At 38.9% G+C, this 24,613-nt stretch overlaps 2 protein-coding genes across 5 annotated transcripts in view; one reads left to right on the top strand and one right to left on the bottom strand.

Moving 5' to 3' along the window:
• The window catches only part of NSMCE2 (NSE2 (MMS21) homolog, SMC5-SMC6 complex SUMO ligase), a 134,489-nt gene extending 116,549 nt beyond the window's left edge, over window positions 1-17,940 (bottom strand). Inside the window, exons 1-3 of one of the 2 annotated variants that reach the window (XM_066335966.1) lie at window positions 17,728-17,940; window positions 16,128-16,142; window positions 14,018-14,165 (exon numbers count right to left, since the gene is read on the bottom strand). In XM_066335966.1, the coding sequence (XP_066192063.1) occupies window positions 14,018-14,165; window positions 16,128-16,142; window positions 17,728-17,931 (367 nt within the window). In that variant the 5' untranslated portion in view covers window positions 17,932-17,940. The remainder of the gene's footprint in view (window positions 1-14,017; window positions 14,166-16,127; window positions 16,143-17,727) is intronic. The other variant, XM_066335976.1, reaches the window with a different exon arrangement.
• A 946-nt stretch (window positions 17,941-18,886) lies between these two features.
• Window positions 18,887-24,613, top strand: part of WASHC5 (WASH complex subunit 5) — a 28,583-nt gene continuing 22,856 nt past the window's right edge. For 2 of the 3 annotated variants that reach the window (XR_010745367.1, XM_066335758.1), the window contains exons 1-6: window positions 18,887-19,160; window positions 21,059-21,204; window positions 22,255-22,339; window positions 22,511-22,611; window positions 23,500-23,692; window positions 24,253-24,405. Coding sequence is in view for 2 of the 3 variants with exons in the window: in XM_066335758.1 (XP_066191855.1) it covers window positions 18,975-19,160; window positions 21,059-21,204; window positions 22,255-22,339; window positions 22,511-22,611; window positions 23,500-23,692; window positions 24,253-24,405 (864 nt within the window). In the remaining variant the exon portion in view is untranslated. The remainder of the gene's footprint in view (window positions 19,161-21,058; window positions 21,205-22,254; window positions 22,340-22,510; window positions 22,612-23,499; window positions 23,693-24,252; window positions 24,406-24,613) is intronic. The other variant, XM_066335769.1, reaches the window with a different exon arrangement.

The raw sequence follows: 24,613 nt of genomic DNA, 5'->3' as shown, positions 1-24,613 counted from the left end.
TCACAGGCTGCTTTACGTATGATTTCTCCTGGAAATGAATTTCAGCAAAATATTTTTTATTATTATTCCAACAAGTTCATTTCTAACTTGTTAGATCTTTTTTAGGCACAATTTCTTCTGTATTACTCAAGATCTCTACTGGCACATTACGAATTCTACAGAGATAATCCATGCAATTTTTGTTTACAAGTCAACTGTACTAATGCTTCCTCTTGCCAAAATCCAATTTTTCTCATATTTTAAATTGCACTGACAGGTGAAAAACAAATATTTTAGTGTGAAGTGCAGGTCTGTCTCTAATAAAAGGCATGATTGTTATGAGCCAGCAGTAAATAATATCATCAGGTTTTCACAAGAAAAACTTTGCTTCTGTTAATGAACCAATTTTATTTCTCATCTTAGGGAAGCTCATTCAAAGAGTACCTTCATTAAAGTAAATGCAGTTATTACTTTGATTTTCCTCCATTTAGGGGAAACAAGAAATGGGTAAATGGGTTGGAAAGACTTTTCACCAAAAAAAAAATCAAAAAAAAAAATCAGTAAGACAGGAAAACAAGCCCTTTTCACCCAAGACCTCCAAAATTCTCAGAAACATTACCTTTCTGCCCCGAAGTGAAGACAGCCTAGCTTAGTGCTAACAAGCCCTCATCAGAGCTTATTTAATCACTGTAATGTTTCAGTAAATGTAGCAGTCTTGGTTATGGACTTAAGCTACCATAGTATCTGAGCCTGGTGCAGCTACATCCAAGCTGCAATCTAATTGCACAGACTGCACTTGTGGCACTACAGGAAACAGGAGCCACATGGTGCATCAGCAGTGTCCTGGGTGGACACAGTGCTGTGACTTGAGACAGAGCACGGGACAGTCGCCTCCCAAAGTGGCCAAGGGCTGTATTGTGGACAGGTCTCATCCTCACTGCTCACGACTCAGTCCTGCTGCTGTGCACAAAGCACTCAGTAAAGCTGAGTGACCACCGAAGTGCCTGGCAAAGCTCAGTGACCTGCTCCCTGCAGTGCATGCAGAGCCCCACGAGCATGCTGCCATGTGCACGAGGGAAAGCAAAAGAACAGAAATCAAGCAGGAAGGTAAGACCAAGATAATCCCCTCACTCCAAGACAATCCATCACTGCCTTATTTCAGCACATTTCAATGGTCACAGTTACATTCACACACACAAAAACCCCACAGAATTCAAGCTAAGCCTTCACAACCAACTGCAACAGCTTCATGCAGACACAAACGAACACTCATCAGGCACTTAAATGTTAACATTACCAACCCAAAATGAAACAGATGGGGGAGGAAAAATGCCAAAATATGTCTGGTTTTTCAATGCCCAGTATTTTGATTAGATGCTTAAATTTTTTTTTTTCTATCTGAACCTACACAGCCTTCAAATCTAAATTTTTATATTTCTGCTTCCACAACCCTTGGCATCCCTGACTTCAGAATTTAGAGGAGGTTATTGGTAGCCCCAGACTGCATGGCTGCTCTTTTGCTAACCAGCTGGGGCATTGGCTGTACTGCAGCTGAGCAGCAAGCTCAGGGTGGGAAAACAATCCAGTTTTATAGACAGCTTTTGAGACAAATCTGGCTGGCAAGAACTCCACATTTTATACCACTGTGAACAAAGCAGTGAAGTCTCTTAAAACAGAGCTGACACTGGTCCACACACATAAATGAATAAACAAAAGACAAATCAGATTCATAACATACAGATGACAACAGAAAGGTTGGAATTTTAAAATTAGAAACACTGATCTGTAAGATTCTCAGAAAAGTGAAGGTTATTAAAATTGATGAGTATAATTTCCAAAGTTAATTTTTGAGAATGCAGAGACTTCCATGTGCTTTAGATATTTTCCAGTTTCTGCTGAAGAGAACTGACAGACAGAACACAATCAAGGTTAAACTAAAGGGATCTAGAAAACCAGCATCTCATGCAAGCAAAGATCAGGTGATGTTCCCATGCAAAACATCCAACTGAGCATGAATCACATATTGATACAGCACTTGAAGTGCTAACCATGCCACACTACTAAAGCTAGTGCTTTCAGAGCCTGTAATTCCTCAAAATGACTAAAAAACCCCATAACCCCAACACACACACACACACACACACAAAAAAAAAAAAAAAAAAAAAAAAAAAAAAAAAAAAAAAAAAAAAAAAAAACACACACATAATCCTCTTACACAGACAAAGCAAAGGCAAAGACTGCACACAAACTTTAAGTGTAATGAAAACCAGCACTTCTTTCTGCCTCTAGCAGACTTCCTTTGCATAAAACCTCTTCTGTGAATTGGCAGATCTCCTCTTTTTGGCATGAATTACTGGTATGTGGCATTCATTCTGCTGCTTGAATGCTGGTAAGTGACAGAGCTAAATCTTTCCATTGCTGAAATTTCACTTCCCACAAAATTCATACAAAAAATTTGTCCTATTACAAGGAGCTGCTACTTTCGTATGTGGAAATGCATATCCCTGTGCAAAAAAAAAAAAAATCAATGCAAGTCTGTATTGCCTAGATCTCTCATATACACACAAATATTTATGATTTTGAGAGGAAACAGGAATTTGTTTGATGGCTTACAGGACACCACAGATGATGGTGTCTCAGCATGTTTTTTATATAATGCAGTTATCTTTGTCCATAGTAGGAAAGAAGTTTTGAGGGGCCTCGTGGCTTCTCAAAGTGTAGTTTTGAAAAAAACAGGAATATAAACAGAACTGAAATGTTCTGTAACTAGATAAAAAGCAAAAGGTTGCCTCTGTTTCAACTTAATCAGAACTGGTAAACTAGGATATTGCTATCAGTCATTGTGTTATTAAAAAAAATTAAATTCAGAACCATAGGACTATGGTTGAGATTTGTGTGGCTAACATGCACTAGTTGAGAGAATTTTCTCTCCTCTAAACTGGCATATTTTTGAATTTTGTTCAATTTAAAATCTGTTTTTCTATCAAAGTGATTAGTCCAAGTCTGTACATGAAAGTATATTCAGGGGAGAAGTCTTGATTACCTTGAGACATCAGACCAGACTACACACCTCTAACAAAGCATGGATAAAACCTAAAAATACAAAGAAAATACAGAATTTGAATGAATTACAGCATACCTAATCCTCTCAAAAACAGCTGTGAATTAGATCCACACCCACAAGTAATAAACTTCAAAAAATGAAGTCTTGTGAAAATGTCACATTAATCTACCCATGCAGTAAATGTCTACTCACCCACTACTTACTAAGATGATTAGTAAGGAAATCACAAGTTAAACTTTATTCATCTGAAGAAAAATAGGAAAGAGGTTGCAAGGTTGATTTAAGTCAGAAGATATTATTGTCACTTGACATTTACATGCAATGTATAATTCCATTCCCACTTACAGTCTGGGGAAAGCCTGTTAAAATTGCTTCCTTAATGTGTGAACACTTCTTTGAATAGTGTTCTTTTCATCTGCCACCTTCTCCTTAAGCCAGCTGGCTCCTTTTGTAAAATCTTTTTTAATAGGAAAGTTCATTATATGTAACTCAGAGAGCACTTTGAGATTGTCACCTTCTATTGAGTGCTACTGCATATTTTAGAGCACTCTATAGTATCTGTTGATAATGTCAAAAAGACAAACGGTTCACACACGTGTGCTGAACAGCTCTAGCAAGGGACTCATCAGAATGACCACATCTATCCTCTCATTTTCACCCACATGGACCAATCCTCCTTCCATTTATATGCCAGACTACTCTTCCCCTTTGTAAAAGCTAACACCTTTGTGGCAACTACAGAAGTTGCTTACATGGAAACACTATTAGGAAGGCATTAAAATATCTTTTGTCATCTAGAGATCGATCAGCATACTGTCCTGCTTAATCCTACTGCTGTGGCTTTCTGATTTCTTACTATTCCTGGTCCTTTTACACATTTCTTTACCACTTACCCCGTCTTCATCTATTCCTTCTCATCCAGTTCTGCCATTCCCACTTTTTTTCCTGAGCACTTGCTAGGCGACTTTTTGATTCTTTTTCTATGTGCAAGTGCCACCTTCCCAGTGATCACAATCTCTGGGGGTCACTTCTCACTTTATCCCATCCTTTTACATGGTAACAGCTCTAACAGACTCATAGCTGTTGGTTTTCTTTTATTGGCATAAAGGTGCACCAGCAAGAAGAAGAAGAAAAAAAAAACTTAAACTGAAACAACAATAACAAAAAGAGCATCAGTCATTAACAGTAACTGCTGCGTAGTGCAGTTTGGGAACCAACCTACCATAAACATGGCCTGAAGGTGGCTGCTCAGTGTGAGTGACAGCAGTTACTTAGTTCCTATGTGCACTGCACAAAAGGCTGTGCTGTATGAATCTCACCAGTAATGTCAGACCCTTGTTCAATGCCTAAGAGGGGTACAGGGATTGTTCTGGTTTTTAGGGTTTTTTTAAGAAGGATCTGACTATATGCTGACAATTTGGCAGATTTGTCCCTATCTTTAACAGCACATAGTATATAATTCAGGCAAAGACTCTAAACAAATTTGCATGAGACTAAATCCTGCAATATGCTCTCTCAGTATTTCAAAGAAAGAGCAACACAAATTACTCATGCCTGGAAAGGTGACTTGCTCATGATCCTACCACTACTATCTTGAAGATTCCTGAACATATTGGATTCTTTGATTATCAGATAAAAATGTAAGATCCAGTGCCTTAAAACTGAAACACAAAACACGAGGCTGAACTGTTTATTCAGAAATTGGATGGACTCTTCAGCTGACCTCTTGCTGAATTGTGGGTTTCACTGTAAATTTTCTTTCTGTAAGCAGTTCTAGTAGCACATTTTTTGAATCAGTGTAAAATTTTCTCTCTTCACACAGTATTATCCCATTAAAAATTACCAGACTACTCTCCCATAGACATGGTTGTGGATCCACTCATAAACTTTATCTAAGTGCAAATCCTCACTTAATGCCTTGTGTCTGTTTCAGTGGTTCAAACCATTTCATACCACTTGTAATTGTGGGATCACACCTACAGTTGTTATGCTTCCCATTTGTCAATTCACAAAAGGCAAGGATATCTTTGCTGGTCTGCCGTCTTCTGCTGCCTTCTATTTCCTCAGTACACTTATTTTTCCTGACTATCTATCTCCTACTTTTTCCAATCACCTACCGCCATTACAGACAATTGGTATTTTTTTTAAACTCTTGTAACATAATTTCCCCAGGCACAGATGACATAAGTAAACCCAGAAGTGAGTATCTACACAGGAGTTTGATATATTCATATATCCTCACAAAACATTCTTGACACTTTTTTTTATAGAAGGCAAACTTGCGTTTTGTGAACTCCCATGACTTTCTAAGGCCACAGTGATACCAGTTTGAAATCACAGTTAGTCCCATTCTTGAGGACTCAGAAAAATTAGATTCAAGAGTACCTCAGTTTTTTCATCTCATTCATATAATGCTATCATGTGTTCCTTTTTCTTCAAAGAAAATGGGGAACAAAATGAGAAGGGAAACAAAATAATCCATGAAAATTATAATTAAAAATATTTAAACTTCCAATTCAGACCACCAACCCATCTCTCCTCCAAAGGATGGTATTTTTCATAGGTTTCAGTGTCTGTAAGGAACATAAAAGTCTTACACACAATTCTAACTGAAAAAGCAAACATTCCTCTTTAAATTTCTGGAATTTAATTAGTACATATTACAATCGTCATCCTTTGGAGCATCAGTGTGCTATATAACATTGATGTAAATTTCATAAAGCATGTCATAAAACCCGAGTTTGAGTCAGAGAGAGTTGTTGTGGGGTTTTTTTTAACTGAAAGTATTAAAAACCTCTAGTAATTATTTCTATGTTCACTTACAAAAAAGTTATTTGAGCATCAAAAAACAAGGTAAAAACTAGCAACAAGTTATTGAATTCTTGAAGAGATGGACAGAGACAGGAAAAGAAAGGAAAAAAAATATTTTGAAAAGTGTCCTGTGTCTCTTCATAGGGATCTGGATGAAGTTTCACAATGATCACATCTAGGTAAGGGCTTCTTTCATGTTTTGACCAAACACTGAGAACATGTCATACAGTAAATTACTTGGATAAAATATTCCTCTTTGGCTTTTGTTCAAAAAGGTTGATTTATCTTTGTGCTAAAGAGCCCACACATGACCTCTGCAGTACTTCATAGTATTTCTACACTGGAACACACCATCATCATCATTCTGTTCTGATCTCATTCATAGCAGAGGCCAAAGAATCTCACCCAGCAATGTCAAGCCTATAACTCACAGCTGCAAGCTCACTCATTCTCTCAAGGTTAACATCACTAGTACATAGAGGGTCTCCAAAAAGGTCTGTATAGCATTTAAATCCCACTTATGATCTATTTTAAAGACTACTGAGATTTTATGAGGTCTAGGACAGAGAAATTTATAGTAACTATGGGTACATGAGGTAACCCACCAGGTGACTGCAAATCTCTCTGACTCACAATGACCTTTGGGGGGAGAAAACTACCCACTGCCTTAGAAAATACATAAGAAAATGGAATAAATATTCACACATACATATGCATGTATTTGACATCAGACACTATGTAAATACCACCTCCCAAATTCTGTGAAATGAAAGTGTGCAGTTTTCATCTGAGCACTCATAAGACTTCTGACAAAACCTGGGACTGCCCAGCTCTGATCTTCTGCTCAGTGCACGCTGTTAGTACATTTCCAGGAGAACACACTAAGGACACTTATTCAGCAAGCTAAGCTTTAAATCAAGCCTGGGTTTCACTCTGAAGGATACTCTCTAGATCACAGCAGCTTCATGCAAGAATAAATGTATAAAATGCAATGATCTGTATTGATCTGATAACATAAATTCTCTTTCTATTCATCTTAATCCTCCATTTATATTTTATTGTAACTAAATGCAGGAGTGCAGTGAAAAGGCACCAACACGTCTAGATCCATTCTAGGGGTGAGCTCGAGTGCTACAGCAGGTGAAGCAAAAAAGGAAAGCCTCTGCTGCCACCTAAAGGGTTTCTCTGTCTTTCAAATTGCTGAAGTTGAGGAACAAAGATACTTGGATGCACCCAGCTTAATGAGCACCCAAACTGAAAAAGAGCTATCAGAACAAAAGCATGCTGCTTAAGACAATAATATCGCTGTTTAATATAGCTTGTTACCACTTAATATAGCTGCTTTCCCCTCACTGCGCTGTGTTCTTCTTGCAGTCAAAATTACAGCTAGGAAATAGTAACAACACTACATATTTGTTTCTTCCCACTTTGTAAGATTACAGACTACAGTCAGAGTGGTTTTGGATACATATAAAAGAACAAAAATTTTTCATTACAAGTCTTATTTTTCCAGATTTTGAAACAAGGCACATTTCCAAATTTCCCTTTTTTGGACCGCTTATTTGAAGAACATCTTCCAGAATCAACCAGTGTGTTCCACCAATGGGCTCATCAGTGCTGGATATAAACATTTCAAGTAAAGAGAGGTACAAAAAAAAATTATCTCAACTGTCTCTTCTCAAAATTCTTGTATTGACTGCATAGCACAGTGCAAAAAATGTAACCTTTTTGTTTTCAGAAAAGCATTTCACAAGAACTCAACTAGTCTTTCTTGTTTCAAAGAATAAAATTATTTGAAGAAGAAATACTCCAAGTGTAACCATATACTTATCCACTTCAATAAACCATATCTTTCTCATTATTAGCTGAAAGGTTAAATACCTGCAAAACAATACAAGAAGCACAGCACAATAGAAGCATAAGTTAAGATTAAAAGCACATCTTTCCTAAAATGATTAATTTTAATCAAGGGATTTGAAGGAAAGCAAAATTAGTATTTTCGAGAAAGAGAATCTGGAACATTTTATTTCCCATACCACAAAATACAAGCTTATTTTGGACAACAGGAAAAGAACTTCCCCAATAAAGATGTAATTTTGCTGCCTACACAGAGTTTGTGCATGTCTCCAGTTAGCACCACAGACATTGGTGTAGCAACAAAGCAGATCAGTGAACAAACAGCTTCTGGCAGAGAAAAACCTGAGGTTAGAATAAAACTTCCTCTGTGAACAGCACAGTATCATGAGGGAATTCTCGCAGTTTCACAGGAAACAGCTAGCAGAGTCTAATACAGAAGGATGAACTTCATGCATCATTGGCCTTTCTTCATTTTCTACAGTACCTCCTCATAACTAGAAAACATTTCTGTATAGCAAGTGTCAGTGAAAAGCCATTTATCTCCAGGATGGACTTTGACATTCTACATTTACATTCCTCAATAAGAAGGCAGAAAAAGAAAATTTACACTTAGGTTCTCCAACGAGAAAAAACCTGTATTCCTACAGTGCATCTAAAACTGCTTGCTGCTTTCTTCTCATGAGCACCTTCACAGTATATGGACCTATAGTGGTTTCAGGACCTAAGAGTGAAAACCAAGGTCTGATTTCTCATGAACAGTCCCTGCAAGACAGGCCACAGCTTTGACCATTACAATGCCACTGTGAGGGGGAGACTTGACCAAACCACCATTTGTATGTGATAAAAGGCAGGATGCGCAAGAAAACATCTTGATGTGGCTTATCTTGCCTGAACAAGAACAGGGCAGCAGGACAAAGTTTATCCTGCTCATTTCCTCAGTCAGGACCTTCATGCTCACACCTCTTATTCAAGCAAGTCACAGTGTCATTCCAGCATATTTGCTGTTCTCAGGCCAAGTACCTTAGGTTTGGATTATTTTTATGAAGCACAATCTCTAAAATCATGGAAACTAAGAGACCATAAACATTTTAGAAGCACAAGTATGTCAGCAGATTGATTTCTGGATCCCACAACAATAACATCGTAGTCATTTCACGCACATGAACTTTGTCAATGTCAAGATTCATGTTATGGTACGATACTGCAGGAGTCCTGCATTTGAATTTCCAAGGAAAAATAAGCTAGGAAAAAAAAGAACAAAGAAAAAAATTAAACAAATTATTTCACATTCAAGCACAGCTAGAGAGTCCATTTTCATACTGGAGTTTATGCCATTCCAAGTAAAGTTTTAGGTCAATGACAGAGAAATTTACACGGAAAGGGCCCCTCTCAGGGATGGACAAACTTAGAAAGTTCAAGTCTGACTAGTTTAGGCTGCTGCAAGGGGTTTAGAAAATCACTGCAAAGAACAGTGGATATTCCATATAAACTCATCCAACTGTCTGTCAAAAGGCTGTCAATAATTTCACAAAACAAGGCTAACTGCAGCATCTGTGTGCTCCACGCTTCTTCCTATGTCAATAACCCTCAGCAACATTTGGAGCTGTTCTTGTTAAAACCATTCTAAGTGAGCAGTGAGATAAGTCAAAGTAATGTGGGTAATCTCACACAGAAAGAAGATCCTACATTACCAACTACTATTTAACTAGTACAGAACAGGCATGATGACACAAGTGGATCTCAGTCAACTGGAGATGAGAAAGCAGTCAGAAAAGGAGGATATTGAACATATGAGATGCAGTGCAGCACACATGAAGAAAAGTGCAGAGGCAGCCCTGGGACAAGGGGAACAGACAAATGAGATAAGCAGACAGAACTGAGGAAAACTCTGCTGGCAGAAGGAGCAGGTTATGCAATGAGCAGACAGGAAAGAAAAGTCAGAGCTGTAACCCTAACTTAATCTGGGAACATACCACAGAATTGTATCACAAACGTTTTTAAGACCCCATGGCCTATTCTGTACGCAGTGGTGAGCAGAAAAACCCTTCAAAGGATGGTAAGAAAACAGGAGGAATTCTCAAGCAGATCCTGATAGTGCTACAGGAAGATCACTGCTATGTGATACACATGGCAAACAGCCATGGGCAGCAGCTGACCATGACATTTTCACCAAGTTTTTTAAGAAAAGGTAGCTCTTTTTTTTCCTCAAGTAAGATTAGAATTCGCCTGCAGTAACTGCTTCCCCAAAACAGCTATTCCACACTTCATGGCATCTACACTTCACACTGGGAAAGTGATGTGTGGTTGGGACAATGTCCCAGACATCAAGGAAGCAACTTGCTTTCTGCTAGAAAACCCATTCAGCCAATTAGACAAAACACTAACTGTTCATCTTTTAAATGCTTTTCAAAAGTTTTATGCTAAGAAATTCTTATCTTGTCTGTAGTTAGTATACTCTCCAGACCTCCCAATTATTTCCCATTTGTACTGGACAGCTTGGACTCCAGCCCAGACAAAAATAACACTCCATCTAAAGAGCAGCTGTTGGACTGGAATCCTGAAGATGACTATGAGTTAGATTTTTTCATTTCAATATCCACAGTCTCCACACTTTACAATCCCATATTCTTGAGGAAGTTCTGCTAAAGAGTCACCTGCAACTGCTATCCTCAGCAAACTGACCAAATTTACAACCAAAAATTTTGAGCAAACCTGGGAATGGATGTCTGTCATGGACATGCCAGATTTGTCCTGGGCCAGCATATTCTTACCACAATCAGCTCATCAGTCAACATGGAATTGCAGGTTTCACTTATTCCAAAAACAGAATAAAACTTATTGTTGAAGTATTTGACATGGATGTCTATCAATGCTTTGTAATTCTACAGAACTACTCCAAGTAGGTAAGTAAAGACAGTTCAGCAACCAAGCGAAGTTAGACTAGAAGTGCAAACACCTGTTCCTCTGGGTGCAGAGGTGTCAACACATAGCTTAAAGTTCAATACTCAGAGCATTACAGTTCAGAGATGTTGCCAAACAAGTAGCTGTGACAAGTAAATTAATGAATTCTCTTTCTGTACTCACACTACTAAAGCTCAAAACCAGAATGAGGCAAGATTTAGGAAGATGCAAATGATAGTAGAACTGGGATGAGTTTACTTGCATTAGAAGTGATTTTGAACAGTGCTATCTTCAATTCCCAAATCCATTAGGTCTCAAATTCAGCAAAGGATATAAGCATGTGCTTTAGCTTTAAAATATTCAGACCTTTGGAAGGTTGGAGGACCACTCACGAATATCAACGTGTACTTTCCTTCACGATTTTACTAGGCTGAGCCACAGAATGCCCAAGAGTATCTTGAGCACAAACTGAAACCAAGTGTGCACAGTCTGTTTTTTTGCTTAGATCATTTATTTATATAGTAACTTTACAAAATGCTTCTATACAACAACAGCATTCTTTAAAGAAGAGAAAAATACAGCCATTAGATAACGTCAATATCTAAAACATAATCAGCAGAAAGACTGAGAAGGACAAAAGATTTATCTTTTTCACTCATTAAATAAAATGAGCTTTTAAATTGGCTGTTTCCCTTTCACATTCATCTTACTGAAACTAATTTTCACCTCTACATACAGCTCCTTAACCCCTTCCAAGATTTTTTAAAAATCTGTCTCCTTGCCAGCACATGCTCGTAACACCAATGCTCAATGCTGAAAGTCAGCAGGTTCTCAATTGACACAGAGATCTTAATCAACGATTTAACTTCATGGACATCAACAAAATCCTCTAAAAATAAAGAGGTTTCCATGATCAGCTACATTTAAATTATTCTGCACACATTTAGCTGTTATTAATAATAGCCTTATTTTTCTGGAGATTGTACAAGTTCATAAAAGAGCAATGACCTAAATACTGAACACAAGTAATTTCTTTTCATAAAACTATACAGAAGTAGAACAAAATAAACATTTAATAAATACTTTTAACAGTTTATGTTTTCAGGATTTTGTTTCTGGAGAACAGGAATTAAGAGAGGAGAAATCACTCACTGAACTAACTTTGCTATCTTTTCAGTTATCTTAAGAAGCAAGTGTAACTTTTCTCATGTAGTTGGTATGAAAAATTTTGTTACTATTCACAAAAACCAGCACCATCCGTAATGAAACACTAAAGGAACAAAATACACCCACAGAAAAAAGTGCTTGTAAACTAAAATAAACAGCTGAGACAGAATTCCTTGCTTCCACAAAGTCTGGCAATGAAACCTGTCAAAAGCTGGACAGTCAAAGTTTGCAAAGGAAATTAAAGCATACTGCAAATGAGACAGGAAGAAGAACATAGAATATTATCTAACTCTGTCTCAAAATTAAAGTAGTATTTTGCCTCAGAACATGATGGCAAAGTAAGATAGATAAGTAACAGCTCCAGAAACAGAAATTGCCACATGTGAGCTGGAGGTAAGAGCTGAACCGTCAAGTCCTGCAGATCAGATGACGCTAATTCTAGAACACTCAGAGTTTACCAAAGCATGTCATGCCACAGAAACTCTGTATCTTTTCTGATGGCACTCTGTAAGAAACAAAAGAACTTGAAGTTCAAGCAGAGTAGTCGGGAATGAAAACCAACCACTTTTACAAAAGTGATGACCTTCACTATTTTTTCATTCCATATAAATACATCTGCAAGGGAAGGTGTAAAAGTGAAGAAGACAATGGCTGTAGTTAAAAATGTAATTTGGGAACACCAGACCAAGGAAGGATGACCTAAAAATCCTACAAATCTGGAATACCTTCTCTGTAGTGAAATGGGATGGACTATGATAATAGACCGTGCTTGATAATTCTATAACCATGACTCAACAGGAAAGTTGCCTCTGCCAGAATAAAGTATGTTAAGGTCTAGATAGGAGCTGTTTTCCAGTCATATGATGTAAATTAACTGTATTTCATCAGGAGTAATATCCTCCTCTCAGGATAAAGTGCTAAAAATGGTCCTTTTGGTTACTGAGTTAAATGAACAAAATAATTTTAAGCTTTTAATTAAAGATGAATGTGTGAGAAGCAGTTAAATGAGGAAGAGACATTTCCTAGGAGCACAAGGCACAGACTTGCAGCTGCAGACCTGCACTTAAGCTGAGCTTAAGTTGCCTTACCCTCTTCCCAATAGAAATGCAATAGGGGTTTCTACTGAAAAGTGACATTAATAAAAACTTTTAATTTTTGCATAATTAATTTCTCTGGTCTTGGGGATGAAAGAATTCAATACATTCAATGTATTTCCACGCATTGCTTATGACAAAGTAGGAGAGATGGTGACTGCTAAAGCAGAGGGGAAATGGAACTGGTTACACGTGTTTTACGTGAAAGGGAATCCCCAGGTGACTGTTCAGACAAGTTTTCCATTTCCTCTTCCTGCTAAAAATGACATGCCAATTGTCTCCAACAGCAGTATGGATAAAAAGGTGAAAGGAGAGAGAACTAATACGCTAGACAATGAGAAAAACATTAATCTTGATTGTATGGAATCCTTGCCTTAGTTGAGTGCATGATTTATAATGAACAGCAGAGCTTTTCCTCCAGAAGATTCTTGTTCTCTGCTCTCTATTAAAACTAGCAAGGTTTTGGAGTTTTAAAGTTTTTATTTTTCCCTACTGAAAACATTAACACAAATCTAAGACAGGGAAATGGGTCAGCTAATGTTTCTCTTTGAAAAGTAGCTTTGCAGAGTTCCTTTCATTGTGAAATAGCAATTAGAAGACTGTCAGCAATAATTAGAGACTTAAAGCACCCCACTTTGCAAATGTCCAAACTGAAGCATCCTAAAAAAGGCCTGATTTTCAGGAAAGATAGCATTTAAAAAAACTGTATCCCCAACAGGTGTCTCGAGCTTTGTATTCAAAATCTTTAACAATATTTTAATATATGTTGCCTTGAATGTCAAATAAAACACACACAAAGAACCAGTATGAGAATGAAAACTCATTTTATTCACCCACTTAAGGGGCCTTCTCCATCTCATTCAGCAATGCTAAAGTTTCTACAAAGCTGCAGGGTAACAATCACTGAAATACACTTAGTCCTGGGTGTCAAAAAAGCAGGAACAATGGTTGCCCAGTGTTTACATTTTCACTGAATTTATCACTGAAATGAAATCATTCATTTAAGTGAAATGATTGTAATGAAACACCCTGGCCAAGCCAGAAGAGCTATAATAAAGATTATTAACAGTAACTAAGTCAAAACACATAGGTTTGGGACTCATCTGTCAGATCCAGGACAAAAAACAAGAGAGAATATACTTACTGAAACTTTGCACAAGGTCAAGGGCAACCTGAGTAGCCACATCCATTCCAGAGTTGATGTAGGACTGGCAGTTTTTCAAAGAAGAAAGAGCAGAATCAACTGCATTGAATGAGATTCTTGGACCACTTGACATCTTGAAATTGGTACTCTAGAAATAACAGGGAGAACATATTAAAAGCAGTTTGCACACAAAAAATTTGGGAGAGAAAACATAAGTTCTAATGGATAGCTAAACATAAAGCAGTGTAAACAGAATCACTGAAGCACTAGTCAGCAGGGATAAAAACTTAGCTCCCAAGACATCAGTAATTTCAGTGAAAGTGCAATTCATCACAGGTTTTCAACTCACCTCCTCTTCAGTATTAAGCAAAACTACATCACTAAAAGCAACTGGCAGTTCTCCTCTGCTCATTTCTACTGCTAAACCACAGTGAAGTTCAAACCCCATGGTTATGTGTGCTTGAAAACTGCTGCTCTATTTCAGATCCAAAAGAAGATCCAAGAAAGCCCACATGCCCAAAACCTTGGCTGGGTTATCTAGGCATATAATCAATTAGGCTAGGAAAAAATACAATTTCTCACATTCAATTTAGTTTCACCAGCAGCTGGCCCTCAGAAAAAAATAATCCAACAAAGGGCCACTCTACCTCTAATATACGTAAGAGTAAAACAACTAGCATCATTTTTAAATAAAAGCACAACTTAAAAATGCTGCCTACTTCTGCCAAAGATGCTATAAATTTTTGGTACCCATATAGCACAAAATAAAGTCACACAAGTACCATTGTTTATCTTCCTTCCCACCCTCTGGCTCTGCAAGACACACCCACAAGCCTACACCCTTGTGCGGATTAGCTGCTCTGTTATTAGTAGAACCTTCAAGTGGTTTTGCTTACGCTGTGCCTATCCACACTGCTTATAGCCATCAGTTTCTTCCCTAAAAACCCCCAATTTCTACTCTTCCTTCATGCTTTGCCATAGCCCACTCAGACAGCATCTAGCTACTGTGAGAAACATGAACCTGGTGTGCTAAATTTTATATCTCAAGTCGCAGATTAGAAAAATTGTTTCAGCTTTAGATACATCCAAAAAAAAAAAAAAATAGACACAGCAAAGCAGAACTCTTAGATAGATGGGAATACTGCATTAATCCATGTAAGGAACAACTACTATGTTCAAGGATAAGATGCCATTGGGGGAGACAGAGAGCAGAATCCACAAACAAATTTGGGGTATACCAGCAGGGGAAGGGTTGTTCTAGCTAGCAGTAACAGCCTTTATTAGGCTATGTAACAGCAATCTGGAAAACATCTAAATAGAAAGTACAATGCTTTTCCCAAGCCTTGTATACCTAAGGCTGTATCTCTCTCTATTGCTTTCCCTGAGACTCAAGAACTACACCTTGTGCTCCCCCTAACCTGAACAACATTGCCACATTCCTCATAAATACCATGCAGACTATGAAACCTGAATACTTGATGTCTTCTAATGTTTATTTCCTATCATTTTCCTTTTTTTTTTTCCATTTAAAACATGCTTGGCCAATCAATACTATCTTCTAGTACACCATCTTTAGGTCATATGCTTCCAGCAACATTTTAACAACAGTTCAATCTCACCACAAATTGAACTTCTTAATTACATGCAGATTTGTCTTCCTCTCTATCCCCTGCTAAAGGCGCATCTTTCCACAGATGCAGCAGCCTTCAACTACAGCTGTTGTTACATCAGCTCATGCTCTCCCTGACAGAAGACTGTGACTGCTAGAGGCTGTCAAGCTGACAACATAAGACTAAAGAAACCTTATAGAACTCCTTGAAAGTAAAGAAAAAGGATACTTCTTGAAGATTTAATAACAAATTCCTTCAGATAGTATATTATTTAACTTTTTATTAAAGTACTTGTTTTACATCTTAGCAAGACTGTTTGTCTAGAACCTCTGTGATCCAAACATACACCGTTGAATAGTCACATAAAAAGTTAGCAGCTTTATCTTTCTGAGCCCATTTTGTGTATCAAAGTTAACAAAGAGAGCCAAATTCCCCTGTTGAACTTGGTAAATCTCACTGAGAAAGCCTGCTGTTCTTTTGGAAATTTCACAGATACACACTGTGAAAGCAGGAATCTGAAAAAGAAAAACAACAGTGAAGAGTTAAGAAGGCTCCTTCATTCTCATGAGCAAACTACACAGGAGCAGAAGTTACTGGTTATGACATTAAATCATATCATTGCAGTGATAGGTTTAACTCAATCTGTCTTTTGGAAAGTAATTTCTTTTGGATGAATTTTCCTTTTTTTGTTTTTGAATAAAATATTATTTTTCTTAGAAACTGGTTACAATCCTGTAATGCCTCAGCCTACTTGGCTGGGGAAAGCAGTGGGATATACCCTGGGCAGTACACGGGAAAAGCACCCAAATTACCAGGAGACTCAATAAAAACTTTTACTTGCAAACTTTAGAACATTCAAGTAGAATAAGGTACTTGGCAAATTTTAAAACATCCAGACAAAATAAGGCACTTCCCAAACCTTAGCTCAGCCAACTTTAACTTCCCCAGACACAAGAAGACACTGGAATTTCTCAGTCTGGCTTACAACATATTTTGAGAAGAAAGTGTAAAAACACCAGAGAGAAAAAGAAAAAAAAAAAATAGAGAGAGAAAGGCAGATGGTCAGCACCCCAGGATCCAGCAGTGTGTCAGCAGCTTCTAAACCCCTGGCAGTGGAGCCTGTTTGGCACACATGTCACTTTCCTTTTATCTTCTATGCTCTGCCACTTCAGGGCTTACAGGCCCTGTTACCCCATCACTTCCCAGCTGGCTGTTTGGAGCCAGTCAGCTGTTCCTCAGATCTCCTATAGATCCCAAGGCAAAGATTTCACTCTTGAACTTTCTAAATGAATTCTGCAACTTCAGCTTGGAGCTGTCCATTCTACGTTCCAAGGGAATAGCACACTCCTCGCTGGAATTGGTTTCACTGCAGTGTTTCCAACACTCTCTTTTCTGCCGGGAAGGTCTTCAATGGGTTCATCAAATCACTTATTATTTGCACCCCCCAGCCCCCCACAACCACCAAACTCCGTGCTGAATGGGAGACTATCGAGAGCTTTTTTTTTTTTTTTTTTTTTTTTTTTTTTTTTCTTTCAAGAAGTGATCAAATGGTCCAGACAGGATAAAAACCCACAAAAACCTACAGTTTCTATTCTGTTCCCTATTTTTATTATTTGAGGAAATTACCTAAACTTTCAATGCTTCACTATATCAAACTATGAAGCAGAGGTTAAAAAAAAAAAAAAAAAAAAAAACCAAACATTTATTTGCCCCTCTAACAGCAACTCTACAGGTGTCAAGCGCTCTCTGAGCAGCATGATCAGTGTCCGGCCCAGGCACACCCGGTGCCACAGCGAGCCGACCCTTCCCTGTCCCCGAGCCCCGCGCTGCCAGGCCGTCCCGCCGCCTCGGCCGGGGCCGGGCAGTCCCGCACGGAGGGACACGGCCCCGCTCCCGTCCCGCCGCCTCGGCCGGGGCCGGGCAGTCCCGCACGGAGGGACACGGCCCCGCTCCCGTCCCGCCGCCTCGGCCGGGGCCGGGCAGTCCCGCACGGAGGGACACGGCCCCGCTCCCGTCCCGCCGCCGCTCCCGGCACTGCTCCCCGCCCGCCGAAGGGACGGGGCCGGCGGGACAGCCGCCCTCGCCAGCGGCCGCTCTCACCTCGTCCTCACAGCCGGAGAGCGCAGCTGTCCCGGGGGCGGCCCCACGCTGCCCTCCCAGCGGCAGAGGCAGGCGGGCGGCAGCGCCGGGCACCGGGGCAGGCGGAATCGCCTCATCAGCCGGCGCCGTCATGTGATGGGAGGGCTCGGCCACGTCGTAGGGAGCGCCGCCTCTTTCCTGCCATCCTTCCCCCTCTGCCTCCATCGTCGTCTGGCCGCAGCCGCCGCGGTCCGTGCCCGCAGGCGCTGCTGGGGCAGGGGGAGCGCGCCGGGCGGAGCGGGCACCGGCCTCTGAGGAGCCGGGCCGCCTGCGTGCTAATCGTGAGTTGGGCGGTGCCGGGGCGGGGCGGGACCGGACCGGGACCGGGTTCGGAGCCCGTCCGGCCGCAGCCGCTCTGGGGCCCGCTGTGCGCCCCGTGGAGCAGAGCCTGCGGCGGCACTGCGGGCCCCGGAGGGCTCCGAGCGCTCCTGCTGCGTCACGACTGTCCTGGGACAGTTCACTGTCATCTTGAATCTATCGCAGTGCTTCAGGAGGTGTTAGGTGAAAAGTCAAGCCTGATCATAATTTCCCATAAATGTTTCTGAAGCACAGACGCTTATTTTTGGTGCTGCACCCCGTATCCCTCAGCAAACATGTGAACGAATAAAACTGAGCAGGAAATGCAACCACAGCACGGAAGCTCATCCTTCAGCCATAAATAAAGGAACTGAGCTGTGTTATTTCCGTTTGCTGTGAAAGTTTTCCTTATTGCTAAAACCCATTATGATCATTTTGGTTGTGTTTTTAAAGTGGCTCTTAGGAACGCATTTTGCGAACTGGTTTTATTTTCCTTGGGCCCAGTCTCCTCACCTGGTCGTAATTGCTACAGTATTTGTGACTGTTTCATTCTTCAATAGTGTTCTTCAACTGTTCTGCTAAAGATCACACTTGCCCTGCTAGCTCACAAGGTCATTTCTCAAACTTGGTGTACGTGGTGAAAATGAATTCCACGCATTTCTTTCATTTTGAAGAAGTAGATAATTTAGATTTCGTAATTTGAAAGACTGGAGAGTATGCTTAAATATCCAGAAATTAATCTATCAAAAACATGAACATAAACCACTCTGGATGTGTGTGGGTTTGTTTTTACAGGTCCTTAATGGCACAGCCGGTTTCTTCATCAGGCTTTCTGCTTCCAGTAACCTAAAGAGTAAAGGATCAGAATCAGACTGCAGGACTTCTGCTGCTCTGTCACATCCAGCTCCACAATGGTGGATTTTCTGGCTGAAAACAATCTCTGTGGCCAAGCAATTCTTCGGATTGTTTCCTGTGGAAATGCCATCATTGCAGAACTTCTGAGACTTTCTGAATTTATTCCTGGTGTTTTCAGGCTAAAAGACAAGGCTGATCAGCAGAAGTATGGAGATATCATATTTGATTTCAGTTATTTTAAGGTAAATCCTTTTATTGTTAAACTTCTCCTTAAAGCATTGCTGTCCCAGATGAGGATGTTTTGGGTTGTGAAACAGCCATTCCTGGCTATTGTGTTTATTACTGCTACATCTTCCAAAATGTTTGTCTGTGAACTTTGACAGATACCAATTATATAAAACGTGAGTATTGGATTCTGGGGAGGTGGTAGTAGTAGTAGCAGTAGTAGCAGTAGTAGCAGTAGTAGTAGTAATTCCTGCTGGACCACTAAATTATACTTCCACCAGCAGGTTCTGAGGCTGCACAGTTGGTGGTTTTCCTTCAGAGAAGCACCGTGGGCAGTATGCCCATCTTTATTCCGTTAATCTGTAGTTTATTCTTTGCAGCCATGAAAGCTGCTTTCTGCTTTCCTGTCTGACAGTGCTGTGATTGTTCTTTCACTGGACTTGTCACATGCACTAAATAAATAAATAAGGCAAGGAGAAGTGTCCATGGAAAGCCCTTATTTTTCTTTCAGAATTAAGCTTGCAGTACTGAGTTCCCTCTGTCATTTTCCAGCATGATTAAGAAGGATCTACAGAGACTATCTAATCTGACTTTATTTGGGTTGTACAATACAAGAAATGGTAATAATAAAGCAAGGGAGGCAATTCTAAAATTTAATTCCATTTTATTGCAGTAGGAGTTGTAAATTTCAGGCACTAACTGTGAACCTTGGATACTGAAAATCCAGAGCACAATTGATTTCACAGTTACCTTTAGATCTATGTGCTTGGTAGAAGTCTTTTTATTTTACACAAATTACTTGAAGATTTAAAAGCAGATAGCTGTAATTGGTGAGAAATACAGTAATCCTTAAAGCTATAGTATTTTTGAATGGTAAGAAGGCATAACAGTGCTGTTTTTCAAAGTTAAAAGCAAAAAAAAAATCTATGGAAGTCATATTTAAAAAGCAGAGATTAGATAATTTACAAATATTTTTTTACTGCAAATGCACACCTTCTGTATTCATAATTCTTAAAATTACTTAATGAAGAGAGATTTAAGATTTGAAAAGTTGAGACTATTTACTTTGTCCATTTTGAGCTTCATAGGCAATTTGGTGCCTGCTTTTATCCTTTGTTTTATGTAGCTATTTTGCACAAATAGAGAAGCAGAAAAGTATTGTTTAAAACTCAGATTGCCAGCTGGGTATTTTCAATTAAATTTTAATAATACTTTCAATTAAACTTTAACATTATTTCCATTAAGGTGTTGATGATAAGACTGAATGGTGCTTCTGAAAAATGGGACAGTGGTAAAGGGTTGGAAAAATTGTACTGTTGCTTTAAGGTAGTCAGGTTCTTCGTCCCAACTCTTTTTCCCCCATTGTTAATGACATGTTAATTTCCCCCATTGTTAATGACATTGTTAATGACAAAGTTTCTACATTAATTCAGGAGACAAGTGCTGAGCTAGATGTAGAGTCTGTGGAAAAAACATGTCTAGTGTTTTCAAGCAGTTTGAATGTATGAGAAGGTACTAAGCTTTGTGAGCCCTTGAGGCTATGGTTTCTATCTGAGAAATCAGTCAGATGAAACGTGTAAAGGAAAAAATTCCATCTGAGAGACAGCACTACGAAAAGAACCCAGTGCCTTCAGGTGTATTTGGGCTTTACTGAAAGCACTGGCTATTCTTTTCCATTGATTACATTGATAAATCATATTTAAAGTCATTGCAGACTGTAACAATGTGTAAAACTCATCTTAATAGAATCAATATTTAACCATAAAGTTGGTTGGAAAACTGCAAATCCTTGTTTTGGTAAGAAACGTTGTCTCTGGTTTGCACATAAGGGTGATTGTACATGGTCTGTGTCCAGAGAAGTCAAGTAGAGATCAAAGTCAAGTACTGTCTCTAAAGATGAGTTTCTGTTTTTCAGGGGCCTGAGACATGTGAAGGCAAACTGGAAGCCAAGCCTGAGTTACTGGATTTAGATGAAGAATTTCGTGAAAACAACATTGAAATTTTGACAAGATTTTATTTAGCGTTTCAGAGTGTACATAAATACATTGTTGATTTAAACAGGTATGGGATCTTAAATACATATGGATTTTCAAAGAGTAGATTACTGTTTTGTGTTATTGATGAGAAGCTTTTTTCCTTAGAGACCCAATATACTCCTTGTTGAAGCTTATTCATGTGCACCAGGAAACCTGGATTGCTGGAATGAACACTTAACTTTTACTCCAGCAGTTTCCTACCAGCTTAATACAGGACTTGGAAGCATTTAACCTCAGCCTCATTTCCTCAGCTGTAAATTTGAGTTAATTTTTCTTTATCTTGGAGATTACCCTGAAGAGCTTTTATAATAAAAGGAGAATCCATATGATTAAGCTATTTTTTTGTGGTCTTGCAAAACAGAATATCAGGTAGTTTGGGATATTTTTTAACTCTCACTGGCATTATTTTCTTGAACTTAATTTTTCAGTGAAGTTGCGTTATTCTCAAGTTTGCTACTCTGACGTGTAATAAACAAAATGAAAGCTTCATTAATTGCTCTAAGAAATAGTTAGTGAGAATATTAAATATGAGAGTTGGTTTTGTTATTGATGTTATATGAAGAGATTAAATGTTTGATGTTGTTTATTAAGTAGTGTTACTGGAAAATCCTTTAATAGGAATACATCTTCTGTTAATTAAGGTCAACATACTCTATTTCTAGCTCTACCTTCCAAACTGCAATTGAGATCAATTTATGGTATTTCCAGGAGATATACTTGGGTAACTTGAAAATATGACAGTTTTACTGCATTATTGCATGGCAGCCTTCCCAGGCTGTTACCCACCCATGACAAGATGAAGAGGATGAGCTGTAAGCTGCCAGATATCCTCTAGGGTCTTTCACATACAGCATCAGGATATGGAAGGAAACTTTTGCCAACTGGTTTGCACTAGCTGGGGGTTCCAGTCTCTCATTTTATAGGAGAGCCTCTCTTCTTCTTTGTGCGAAAAACACCATGCTGCTTGAACTAGGGAAATGTTCTTATGTGTCTGTTGGCTTTCAGAGAAAATGTGACTGAGCTCTAGTTTGAGAGCAAAATAGTCAATGACCAAAGTTTTTGTCATGGTTCCTAGATACTTAGATGACCTCAATGAAGGAATTTACATTCAGCAAACATTAGAAACCGTCCTCCTTAATGAAGATGGAAAACAGCTTCTAGTAAGTATTGACTAGTTTTGTAATAAGTAGAAAATTGACCCACTCAGTAAGTGCCAAACTAGACAAAAATTTAAGTTTACCAAATGCATGGAAGTGCTGTGACTCACTTCAAGGAGGACAAAACCATGTTTATGTTATTTTTTGTTCTTCTTTCTTTCTCTTTCCAAACAGTGTGAAGCCCTGTATTTATATGGAGTCATGCTACTGGTCATTGACCAGAAAATTGAAGGAGAAGTCAGAGAAAGAATGTTGGTTTCCTACTACCGATACAGGTGGTGTATATGGTGTACAGAGGCACTCAAGGCTGAGATATGTAACATGCAGCATATTCAGTAACCTAGGGCGTTGAATTGAGATAAACAGAATTACTGACACCTTTTTCATCAACTGACTTTATACAGATAATTCAGCAGAGCTCTCTGAATATCAGTAGAAATCCTTGCTTTAGCTTTTAGCTGAGTTTGAAAGTTCAGATGCAAAATGAGCAACAGGTTTTTCATTCTGTTACAACAAACGTTTGGAGTCCACAAATAAACTTTCAGCTAAAGCTTTTAGGCTGCAAGTGCCAGCTATGAAAGCATCACAGGTTCCCAAACGTGCAAGGAGACTTTCTGAAAAGTTCTGACTAGGTAACAAATGTATTGCAAGTCAGCCTTCTGTAGTTACAGTGCTTTGTTAGGTAAATCAGTAACAAGTTTTATAGGGTAGGTCCTCAGCATGAGGGTCCTAAAGGGTATCAGTGCAAATCCTTCCACATATAAAGTGCTGCCTTGACTATGTTTATGCCTCCCAGTATATAATGAAAGATTCTTTAACTCTGGAGTGCAGAAGTGAATTGGCAAGAAATGGGGAGAAAGAAAATGAAAATTTAAAAAAGAGGGGGAAAAAAGGAACAAATTATTCTCTGAATATAAAGCTCCTTCTTTCTGTTCCTGAGTTCAATTTTCTGTTTGTGCTTTATCAGCTTATCTGGAATTTCAGTATGGACATTCATCAGTGTCTTATAACATGATATTAATAGAATAAACAATCGACAACCTGCTTTAGACTTAAGTATTTGTTAATTTTCTTGTGAGAAGGGCGTGGTTACAAGGGGTGGGAAAAAAGGAAATTATTAGGTCATATAGCTCATATTTTTGTTCTTTTTTTTTGTAAAACAGTGCAGCCCGATCCTCTGCTGACTCCAACTTAGATGATATTTGTAAATTGCTTCGAAGCACTGGATACTCAAGCCAACCTGGAGCTAAGAGACCTCCAAACTACCCCGAGAGTTACTTCAGCAGGGTTCCTATAAGCGAAACATTCGTCAGCATGGTTATTGGCCGCTTACGGTCAGATGACATTTACAACCAGGTAAGCCACCCTGAGATATAAGAGCACTTTAAAGGGGAGTATCAAACTGATCCTCAGGTTAATTACTCAACCATGAAATGCAGAAAAAAATAAATGACAGAAGTTGTAGGAGCTCTTGAGGTTAGCTAGTTTGACCTGGCTCTAGCACAATCAGTTGGAGCAGGTTGCACTGGGCTGCATCCAGCTGCATTTCGAGTATCTCTAGAGGTACACGCCACAGGACCTCTGTGGGCAGTCTGCTGCAGTACTTGGGTAGTCTTGCAGTAAAACAAACAACGTTTTTGTTTAATATCTTAGGATTGGATGTGTCTTCCTTGACTCATTTACAGCATAGTAAAATCTTAGTGTGTTAAAAGTAGCACACATCTACACAGTTAACTTTTACGGTCTGGAAATGCATCTGGTAAATATGCTGCCTGTGTAAGCATGTCCAGCTTACCTAAATAACCTTCTTGCCTCATAATATCTATACACTGCATTCTTTAATGTGTCCCAGAATATTTTCAGGTGGTTTATGATGCACTGCATTATGTTCAGCTTTGTTTTGTTACTTTTTCCAGGTTTCAGCATATCCATTACCAGAACACCGTAGCACTGCCCTGGCTACTCAGGCTGCTATGCTCTATGTGATACTGTATTTTGACCCTTCTATTCTTCACACTCAACAAGCAAAAATGAGAGAGATAGTGGATAAATACTTTCCAGATAATTGGGTAAGAATTAATTCTGTTTTAAAACTGTTCCCTGGATTTAATGTTATAAGAACAATTGAAATTATTGTTACAGTATGTGTTACAGAAAAGTGATAATAGCCTAAAACTAGAACAGATTCTTCTCTGTGGAAATTTTACTTTGTTCAGAGTGAAGCAGTCCAAGTCAAACCCTCTGGATAAGCATGTATTGCTGTCTTTTGAAAGTGTA

This window comes from Sylvia atricapilla, chromosome 1 (genome assembly GCF_009819655.1).
Source record: "Sylvia atricapilla isolate bSylAtr1 chromosome 1, bSylAtr1.pri, whole genome shotgun sequence".
Lineage (NCBI taxonomy): Eukaryota > Metazoa > Chordata > Aves > Passeriformes > Sylviidae > Sylvia > Sylvia atricapilla.
This window is presented reverse-complemented; position numbering and strand designations above follow the sequence as displayed.